This window comes from Sinocyclocheilus anshuiensis, unplaced genomic scaffold (genome assembly GCF_001515605.1).
Source record: "Sinocyclocheilus anshuiensis isolate Anshui unplaced genomic scaffold, SAMN03320099.WGS_v1.1 scaffold446, whole genome shotgun sequence".
In the NCBI taxonomy this organism is placed as follows: Eukaryota; Metazoa; Chordata; class Actinopteri; order Cypriniformes; family Cyprinidae; genus Sinocyclocheilus; species Sinocyclocheilus anshuiensis.
In genome coordinates this window covers 1119915-1130419 of record NW_015544247.1, presented here as the reverse complement: position 1 = coordinate 1130419, position 10505 = coordinate 1119915, and the positions used below count along the sequence as shown (strand labels likewise).

The 10505-nt window shown below is 37.3% G+C and overlaps 3 protein-coding genes across 9 annotated transcripts in view; 1 reads left to right on the top strand and 2 right to left on the bottom strand.

The window, feature by feature from the left end:
• The window catches only part of LOC107697713 (striatin-3-like), a 30564-nt gene extending 25744 nt beyond the window's left edge, over nucleotides 1–4820 (bottom strand). Inside the window, exon 1 of the mRNA XM_016498529.1 lies at nucleotides 4173–4820. Within this exon, the coding sequence (XP_016354015.1) occupies nucleotides 4173–4430 (258 nt within the window). The 5' untranslated portion in view covers nucleotides 4431–4820. The remainder of the gene's footprint in view (nucleotides 1–4172) is intronic.
• Nucleotides 3591–6800, top strand: LOC107697715 (AP-4 complex subunit sigma-1-like). Its single transcript, XM_016498531.1, has 6 exons — nucleotides 3591–3800; nucleotides 5504–5665; nucleotides 6028–6114; nucleotides 6231–6299; nucleotides 6403–6414; nucleotides 6528–6800. The coding sequence occupies exons 2-6, from the start codon at nucleotides 5528–5530 to the stop codon at nucleotides 6654–6656; spliced, it is 435 nt and encodes a 144-aa protein (XP_016354017.1). The 5' UTR covers nucleotides 3591–3800; nucleotides 5504–5527; the 3' UTR covers nucleotides 6657–6800.
• Nucleotides 6801–7105: 305 nt separating this feature from the next.
• The window catches only part of hectd1 (HECT domain containing 1), a 39700-nt gene continuing 36300 nt past the window's right edge, over nucleotides 7106–10505 (bottom strand). For all 7 annotated transcript variants that reach the window (XM_016498522.1, XM_016498521.1, XM_016498527.1 and 4 more), the window contains 3 exons: nucleotides 9767–9917; nucleotides 8025–8169; nucleotides 7106–7925 (listed from right to left, as the gene is read on the bottom strand). In XM_016498522.1, coding sequence (XP_016354008.1) covers nucleotides 7788–7925; nucleotides 8025–8169; nucleotides 9767–9917 — 434 coding nt within the window. In that variant the 3' untranslated portion in view covers nucleotides 7106–7787. The remainder of the gene's footprint in view (nucleotides 7926–8024; nucleotides 8170–9766; nucleotides 9918–10505) is intronic.

Below are 10505 nucleotides of genomic sequence, written 5' to 3'. Positions count from 1 at the left end.
AGAGAGAGAGAGAGAGAGTGAGGGAGAGAGAGGGGGAGAGAGAGAGAGTGCATCAAAGATCACACAACAAATTGAACATCAAAGACCACACAACAGAATTGCGCGCGCTCTCTCTCTCCCCCTATAAATGGTCTTATTTTTACGATTATTTGATAAATTAAGTTAACCAACTAACATTATACATACTCTTTTGGTTTCTGTACCCAATATTTAAAAAATATACAAATGCAATAAAAATATCGGTATCGGCAAGTACCAAAAATAAAAGTATCGGTATCGGGCGAGTACTGGAAAAAGTGGTATTGGTGCATCCCTAATTAAAACAGCATTGCTAGTGTCAGCAGAGTGTGAGGATGGCTAGTACACATATGGTCAGGAACAGCTGGCTGCTCACAGTCCCAAGCAACTCTCTGATGCTTGCTGGAAATCTCTGTCACCTACCAGATTTAAAGATCGGCAGAACAACATTTCAGCTGTGCGAACTGAACACAGACACTAAAAATACTCTGTTCTGCTGTGGGAGAAAAACAGCTGAATGAGGGGACCCTCTGGGTTTAATAATAGCACAATGGAAATATACTGGAAATGTAATAGTACAATGTTTATATAAGTAAAATGTGCATATAAAACAAAACGAATAGCACATTTAAAACAGAACTTCATATTTCAGTTATAAGTAAAGAGCATGAAAGGCTATTTAAGAAAGCGTAATATTGTTAGAAAATGCCTTTATTATAACTGGATGCCACTAATATAATATGCCAATTGCAAAAGATTAAAACATTTACCATTATACAAGAGTTCATGGTCATCACATCTGACTGGTTAGAGTTAAGCTATGTGACGTTTGACTGCCTGTATTATGTTGTTTGTCTGTATTCACAAAATTTCAGACCAAAGTACAAAGTGATATAGTATATATATAGCACTATATGGTAGTGTATATATATAGTCACTATATAGCAAAGTGACTATATTTGACAATATTTGTTAGAAGAAATATACAGACTAATTGACTTTTTGTTCTAAATGGAAGACATTTGATATTAATTATCTGCTTATTCCAGTGTTGTTATTGCAAACTAAAATTGAAAGTACAACTATTAAAAATCTTGGTAACACTTTATTTTAAGGTGATCTTGTTACATGTTACATGTACGTACTATTATAATAACAATAAATTATGCAAAATTACATGCAAGTAACCCTAAACCCAACCCTAATCCTAACCCTAACCAAAAGTACATGCAGTTAATTCATATTTCTCAGTACTTAAATGTATAATTACACTGTAACAAGGACACCTTAAAATAAAGTGTAACCAAAATCTTTTTTGTTCATTCTAATAAAATTTAAATAAAATGTATATATTAGATTCAAAAAAATTTTAAACACTTAAATGTTAGAAATTATGCCAACTAATGGAAATAAAATGTTTAAACTGAAGTACTAAATTTACTACAACGAAAACTGAAGAAAAATAAGGATAAATAGAAAAACAAAAAAATAATATAAACTAAAACATGTAGGCTAACAAAACCACTAAAGCTAAAAATTATATAAAGGCAATTCAAAATATTAATATATAATAATGGCATATAAATGTTACTAAAATAGCACTGCTTTATTAAACTGCTGAATAGAAGCTAAAATGCTATCAAATACCTGTGACTGAATAAGTGTGACTGACTATGATTTGTTTAGCAATCATGTTGATTTCAGTTAAAACTTGTCAGATGTTAACATGAAGGAGATGATGGATTTATAGACATGTGACAAATATTAAAGGGGTCATATGATGCTTTTTTAAAGATCATTATTTTGTGTATTTGGTGTAATATGTTGGTGACACTCCAAAGAGAAAGGAAAACTTGAAATCGCATCATATGACTCCTTTAAACCTGCACTTGACAATCTCTAATGGTTTGCAGAGCCATGACTCTGAAGATGGTGCTACCATGACCTACAAACCCTGAGCTAACCCAGATAAGGCTAATCAGGCCCATTCCTGATGTGGCTGCTCAGGAAATCTCTGCTAGCAGCTATGCCTACGAGGCCCAGCAAACTGACAGGAAGAGTTTCACATCAATTAGAGCCAGACATCGTTAAAGCGGAACTGAACAACTATCCATTACAATAACATTGGCTACATCTCCTCCAAATACACAAGATGCCAAATGCATGGAAGAGCACCTGATAATGGACTCAAACATCTGCACACAAGGCTGGAGAATCAAAACGTTCACATGTAATAACATGATTTGATACGGTTTCACTTTGAGTTCATTTGTTTGTGGTATGTTGTTCAGTGTGCGTCTCATGATTAGGTGGCAAGTGAAAATCTGAAACATGGAATGTGGAGCAGATAAACAAGACCAACCCTTATTCTAAGAAAACCTGGATTAGTATGAGTGTGGGAGAGTACAAGCTGACTTCCTCTGAATAATGAAAAGTGCCCATTAAGTTTGAGCTGGGAGTCATCCTGAAAGTATGTCACTGAACAAGTCTGTGCTGGGGTGGTGAAAACTTCTCGGCCTCCTAAGGGAAGACTGACTGTGTTTAACGTGCTGCCCCAGGCCTTCCAGCTCTTTTCCTCATTCACAAAAGCTAAACTGCCACTCTCAGCTCTAGCAGACTTTCAAATATGACAGCTACACCCATTAATACGGGTGGCAGGGAGATTCAGCTGTCATAACACACTTAAGGTAACAGTTCAGCCAAAAATAACACATAAAATGGTTCACCCAAAAATGACATTTCTGTCATCATTTACTGACCCTCACATCGTTCCCAACCTGTATGACTTAAGGTGTGATCAAATTAGTTAAATTTCAGCAAATTTTGCAGGCAAAACCTCTGCTGTCTATTGTCAGTAGTGTTGCGATGTATAAAACAACTCACGCGAAATTACATTTTAAACTAAGCAGCTTTCTGTTTGTAATGTCTATGTCTCACAGAAGAGAGTACATCATTCATATAGGTTTGGAAAGACATGAGGGTGACAATTTTCATTTTTGTGTAAACTATTCCTTTAAGACCTTTAAGTTATTGCAGCTGGTAAAGGTATGGCTGTCAAAACAACTTGCATACACAAAACTGGTCAAATGGTATTTGTGCGTTTCTGTTTTTGTGTTGCACATAAAGATACTCATGTTTGGAAAAAACATCAGGGTGAGTAAATAAATATGATGTTGAGATATATTTGCTAATACATTCAGCTAAGTAACATGAATGATTAATCAAAAATATGCTAATCAAATGAGGAGCGAAACTAGAAAGACTATCTCCTCACAGCACTCTTAAAGAGATAGTTCGTCCAAAATGGAACATTATGTCATCATTTGCTCACCCTCATACTATTCCAAACCGTATTACATTATTACATTAAAAATAAATGATGTTAGTCAGAATGTTAACAACTCGCAGTCTCGGTCTCCATTCACTTTCATTGCACCTTTTTCCTTACAATGAACGTGAATGGTAACTGTCGCTGTCATTCTTCCTAGCATCTCCTTTTTGTGAGGACTATTCAGTGAACGCACGGCTTCATTTACTTTTTATTGTTTTAAAACAACGGATATAGTGTGTCATAAAAAATACTGTACATTACAGCAGGGTGTGAAAGTGAGCGCTAGTAGGATGGATCAATAAAAGAAGCGACCCATACGGACGCCATATTGACCAAACAAAATGGCAGAACAAGAGAATAGTTGACAAAGTCTGCAGGCTTTCGTTGACAGATGTCTTCTCGTGACACGATAAATCCGCAACAACGACTAGATCTGCTCCGGTGCTCGCGGGTAAGATAATCTGACTCGATCGTACCGAGTGTGTCGTAATATCGCTAATACAGCGATGTCATGTTATCTTAGCTTAGCTCAGCCCATCCACACTACGAGCGAGGGAGCGACGCGACGCACTAGATCGCTGTATTCAAATATAAGCATACTAAATGTCATGTCACGCATACTTGGAGTGCAGACAGATTCGTTTATTATAATGAAAGGGTTTAAGTTTAGCATAAATGGGGCGGACAGGAAGCTAACGAGATCTGTAGTAAATTGCTTAGTAAATCAACGTAATGTCTTCAATGAAAGCAACCGATCTGATGGCGATCAATGTCTCGATTTGGGGTTTCTAACTAGTGTGTCAGCAAACCCACGGGTCTGTACCTGGAGTTCGGCCCTCTCCACTTCCCAATGCGCCCTTTCCATCTCGAAACGGGCCCATTCGTGCTGGATGTAGTGTAAAATCCCCGGGATAGTGTACTGCTGGGGCCTGGGCATCTCGTCTTGCTGTTGCTGAACCATATGCGCTCCTCCAGCGCTGGCGATCTGGGGATTAATGCTGCTGTTGCCCTGCTGCTGCTGCTGTCTCTGGGCGGCCATTCCTCCTCCTCCTCCTCCTCCTCCGCCGGGCTGTTCATCCATGTTTTAAAATAGGAAAGTCCTGCTAGAAGTCGCCGATTGTTTCCCCTCAGCCCTCCCTACTTCACCGTTCGTGCAGAGATGCGACGTCGCCCTGCCCCCCACGAAATCGGCTGGCACCTGAGCGGCTGTTGTGGATTTCGTGTCAGCGCACAGATTTGCCGGCCGCCATTAGTCCGATCCCTGGATGTGAGTCTCCTACTGCGGGGGTGAGCGAGGTAGGACTGTGGCGCGCTGCATGATGGGACGCGTTCACCCAACCCTGCGCTGTCTCGAGTCATCCGAATACAAACTGACGGACGGACACTGCGCATGCGCTATGCAGCGACCAGATCAATGACAGGCTCTGTACCTGACGATATAAAAATGTGGCCTTGAACAATAGATATACTGTATACATATATAAAGTAGGGCGGACGTAAGTAAAATATAAAATAGATTCAACTGGTATTTTTTTTTCTTTTCATAATTTAAAGATGCTCTCTATATTGCTAATTTCAAATATTTTTCCTATGATTTCCGATGATGTACACTAGCGTAAAAAATATATATAATTTATCAGTTTACAAATAACAACTGGGATCATTTTATTTACTATTGACATAATTTCTATTTTTTTCCACATAAAAATGTGGCATAGCAGAAAAATAGCAATATATACAGTAGGGCAGGCAGAGTGAAAAATATCAGACCTTTTTCCCTTTTCAGAATTTCAAATATTTCACACTCTTAAAAATAAAAATAATAAAAATAAATAACAGCCACTGAGAAATATTCAAATGGTGTAAACTAACATTATTTTTCTACATGGAGCAGGTCGCCCCCTCATGGACGCTGCCATGTTGACGTCACATGACCAGCTCTGTCAAACAATCCACTTAGCAGTAATAATTTTACAGTAGTAACAATAATTGTGGTAACTGTGGTATTTTGGTGAAAATTATGGTTACCAAAAATAATTTTAATTATCAGTTTACAAATAACTATTTTTTTTATAAGATATTTTATATATACCATTTTTTTTTACCCTTCCAGATATTTGCTGACGTAATGACGTAATTTCTCCTCCTTTCTAGCGGTGGCCACTCTTCTGAATTACTATGATCAAGTTCCTACTTATGGTCAACAAACAGGGGCAGACTCGCCTATCCAAGTATTATGAACAAGTGGAGCTTGGGAAGAGAGCAGCTCTGGAAGCTGATGTGGTCAGGGGATGCCTCGCGCGGAGGAAGGAAGAGGTCAGTCACGTTTCCCAAATTAATGGTTAACCACACTGCGTGTATCACTGGCCATTGTTTGCAGTGCAAAATATTATGAATATAGATAACTAAACAGACATACAAATATAACTGATCTCTCGGGCAGATATAGTGATTAACAACAGAAACATAGCGTGCATGTTCTGCAAAACATTACTATATGAAACATATCTGTGCATCTACACATATAATTTACACATACAAGTAACATTGTAGACTTTCAGTCTGTTTGAGTTTTATTTTACTATTTTATTTTTTAAAATCTTCAAACTCGAAGCTTCAAGATTAAAATCTGCTGTTGAACTCAAGATGTCGTAGTCTTTGTATTTCTTCTTCCTCAGTGCTCATTTGTAGAGTATAAGGACTACAAACTGGTCTATCGACAGTACGCAGCACTATTCATAGTTGTTGGCATCACTGAAAATGAGGTTAGCTATATTATTGGTAAAATGAAAAATTACTGACATAATCATTGGGAATCAGTATTTTTTCCAGTAGTTTTTAAAGTCTGATTTATGGTCTCTGGCTGCTGTCTTTCACACAGAATGAACTCTCAATCTATGAGCTTGTGCACAACTTTGTAGAGGTGTTAGACAAGTATTTCAGTCGTGTGGTGAGTACTGACATTTTGATAAAATATTATTGCAACTTTCTGAGAAAATATATAAATGTTCTGTTAATTTATGATTAAATAATGTGTTTTCCTTTCTTGACAGAGTGAGCTAGATGTATCCTTTATAAGTGTAATTACACGAAGTATTATTGACCAAATGACCATGATGGTGTCTTCAGTGATACATGTGTATTTATATGAGGGCCTCATTCCTTAATTCACAATCAGATCATGTTCAATTTAGATAAAGTACACATTATACTTGATGAAATGATCCTGAATGGACACATTGTGGAGACAAATAAGAACCGGATACTGGCACCTCTACTGGCCCTGGACAAGATGGCTGAAAGCTGATCCGATGCAAATGAGATCTCATTAATGTTCTGTTCCAAATGATAAATAAATGCTTTTCAGTAGTATAAACTTAGGGTTCATCTTCCATTCTTCTACAAAATTGTTTAACATAATTTTGATGTGACCTGGCTGTAATAATCCCAATGCATTGTCAAAGATGTCAAAGTTCCTCCTAAATACGGAACTACTAGAAAATCCCCAGAACGAAATGCAACAAAATGTGAATCACATTCAGGAACAGAAATGTGTTTGTCAGTTCATCATCAGCAGGAAAAAGCAAACAAGACAGCGTTGATACTTTGCAAACATTTTAATGATTATTTTTTTGGAGCATACACATTTGAAAATATTTGTTTACTTCAAACTGCAACTTGAGTTAAATAATGTTTATAATATACAAAGAAAATACAAGGGAAAGCACAGCTTGCTTTTTGCTTTTTCTTTTTTTCTTTTTTAAATGTGCCTTGCACACAGAACCAGTGTTTCTGTATCTATAGCTTTTTTGTAAAATTACACAAATGCACTCAGGGACTTTGATCCTTTAGCAGGGCGATGAACAGTTGAAAACATACACACACAGTAACGGAAGCAAAAAAGAAAAGCATGTGCATGATTGTATGCAGACAGATTAAGTAAAACAAATGAAAGAAAAAAAAATCCTAATATTTCAAGAATGCAGGCACTAGTAAAACTTAAAACATGTTAAGGAAATGCCCAAACACTCTATAGTTAGCTCTACAGAAGCAGGCGTGCTTGTGTCCAGCGTCTGACGCTGCAGATGGTGGTATCTGGGTCTGAAAAAGATGATCTATGCCAAAATTTACACTGAACCTGGAGTAATGACCGTAAACTCAGTAGGTGAGGAGAGACTACCCTGGCTGCCAGTGGCTCAAGCCCTTAAAGCGGTAGAGTGACCTGGGAAGGCCTTGTGAAGCAGTCAGTGGAGGAGGAGATCCTAATCGGATTCAGGAGCTAGTGGAGCTGCGACGGGACTGTTTTTCCTGTTTATCTGGGTACATGTGAGGTGCTTGGGGAGAAAGGAGTTCATCAGAGCACAGCTTTATTTTCTGCAACAAAACACAACAGGCTTCACCAGTACGGGAGTTGGTCAATGATGTAGGGAGAGCATGCTCAGTTGAGGTGGAAGCCCTTCTCCATAGTGGCAGCGAGGAGGCGCTCTCTCATGATCTGTTCGGAGGAATATTCCGGCAACTTCAAGTAGTGCACACACGTGTTAACTGAAGGGTAGCTGGCATCTGTTGCATCAACCTAGAGGAGGAAAAGACCACAGCGGGTATGTATAGAGACAGTGTTAACTCTTCTTAATGGCTGGGTTTTAGCGTTACGGATTTTAGTATGCTTTCATACCTTCCGGACTACTGTGAGACGGGGATGGAGGTTGGCCAGTCCACCAGGGGGCAGGGTCGAGCAGCCTGTGGTGAATTGGAGGAAGGCTTTCCTCTCATCTGATGACATTCCACACAGCACTCGCACAAAGCGCAAGAAACCAGGACTGCAATACAATTAAATCATCAGCAAGAAATACACCTTCTGAAAAGTCACCAAGTAAGTTATTGAATATATTTTACATTATTTAGAAAGCGGAACATGAAACCTTTTATTTCAAAGAGGTTCACATGTACGTACCATAATATTCAGCTATTATTATGTATATGCATTCATACACTACTACTACTACTACTACTACTACTACTACTACTACTACTACTACTACTACTACTACTACTACTACTACTACTACTACTACTACTACTACTACTACTACTACTACTACTACTACTACTACTACTACTACTACTACTACTACTACTACTACTACTACTACTACTACTACATGTATATGATGTATATGCATTCATACACTACTACTACTACTACTACTACTACTACTACTACTACTACTACTACCACAACAACATTGCAATAGCTAAACAATATGGCATATTTAAAAAAAAAACACAAACACAAGAAATAATCACAGACCTACCCTCGAGTATGCCATCATAAAATGTGACCCTGGACCACAAAACCAGTCATAAGTCACACGGGTATATTTGTAGCAATAGCCAAAAATTGATTGTATGGGTCAAAATTACCGATTTTTCTTTTATGCCAAAAATCATTAGAATATTAAAGGGATTGTTCACCCAAAAATGACAATTTGATGTTTATCTGCTTACCCCCAGGGCATCCAAGATGTAGGTGACTTTGTTTCTTCAGTAGAACACAAACGAAGATTTTTAACTCAAACGTTGCAGTCTGTCAGTCATATAATGTAAGTGAATCATGGCTAGATAGAGTGTCAATGGTCCATTTGAGAGATAGGTGACAGTAATGCACTTAGAAGTCTGCGATCTGCCGTAAAGCAAGAAGACGACGACGAGTCACGCGCCAGCTGAAGAAGAAGACATGAACGCACTCAGGACAGTTCAGACATTGCGGTGCATCAGAGATAAAAAACGATATAAATACTGTTCAGTTTCTTGCACAGACCGATCGTTTCGTGTCTTTACACATCAATGAATCGTCACAAGCCGCAGGGTTTAATTTGGTTTTGTTTGTGTATGTTTTTTTGACTCTCAAAGCCGTGATTCCATTACTTACATTATATGACTGACAGACTGCAACGGTTTGAGTTAAAAATCTTCGTTTGTGTTCTACTGAAGAAACAAAGTCACCTACATCTTGGATGCCCTGGGGGTAAGCAGAAAAACATCAAATTTTCATTTTTAGGTGAACTATCCCTTTAAGTAAAGATCATGTTCCATGAAGATATTCTGTAAATTTCCTACCGTAAATATATTACAACTTAATTTTTGATTAGTAATATGTATTGCTATGGACTTCATTTGGACAGTTATAAAGGCGATTTTCTCAGTATTTTGATTTTTTTGCACCCTCAGATTCCAGATATTAAAATAGTTGTATCTCGGCCAAATATTGTCCCATACTGTCCCAAACCATACATCAATGGAAAGCTTATTTATTCAGCTTTCATGTGATGTATACATCTTAATTTAAAAAAATGGACCCTTATGACTGGTTTTGTGGTCCAGGGTCACAAATCAAGAAATAACTGTAGTTTCTACCTGTCCCGTGTGTAGCCAAGTTTAGGTTCTGTGTAGTTAACAATGTCTTCAGCGGTCCAGGATGGAGACTGGTTGCCACACAAGATCATCTGCACCTCTTTATGACTAAATGAGCTGAGCTTCTCCATAGGAAACACCCTGTTAAAGCCCTCTTTAGCAAAACACATACAGACTGCCATTAGAACAAAAAAATCTAATATATTTAGTTATGTATATTTATTTTAGTTTTACATTTCACATTTAGCAACATATTTGTAACTAATAAGAATGTTGTAACAAATGTTATTTATAAATCAACTGATATTCAATATATTCAACTGATTAGGGATGTAACGATTAACCGCGAGCCGGTTGAAAATCGATTCAAATATGTGACAATTCAAATCGGTTGAGATGCTAAACAAATCGCGATTCAATTAGTTAAATGGAAAGAGCACAGACAAAGCCTTAGTTTGTTTATATGAAGAGATTTCTTTTATTTGTGTTATTTTATTTGGGGCTTGTTTTAAAATGTTAATTTAGTTGTTATTTACATTTACATTATATTTACATTTTGTTATTTAGCAGACGCTTTTATCCAAAGCGACTTACAAATCAGGACAATTGAAGCAATCAAAACCAACAAAAGAGCAATAATAATATGCAAGTGCTATATTATTATTATTATAGTGTAATATTTCAATTTCACAAAGAAACGTGCAGCATTTTGTTCAAGCAATAATAAAAGGACACATTTAAT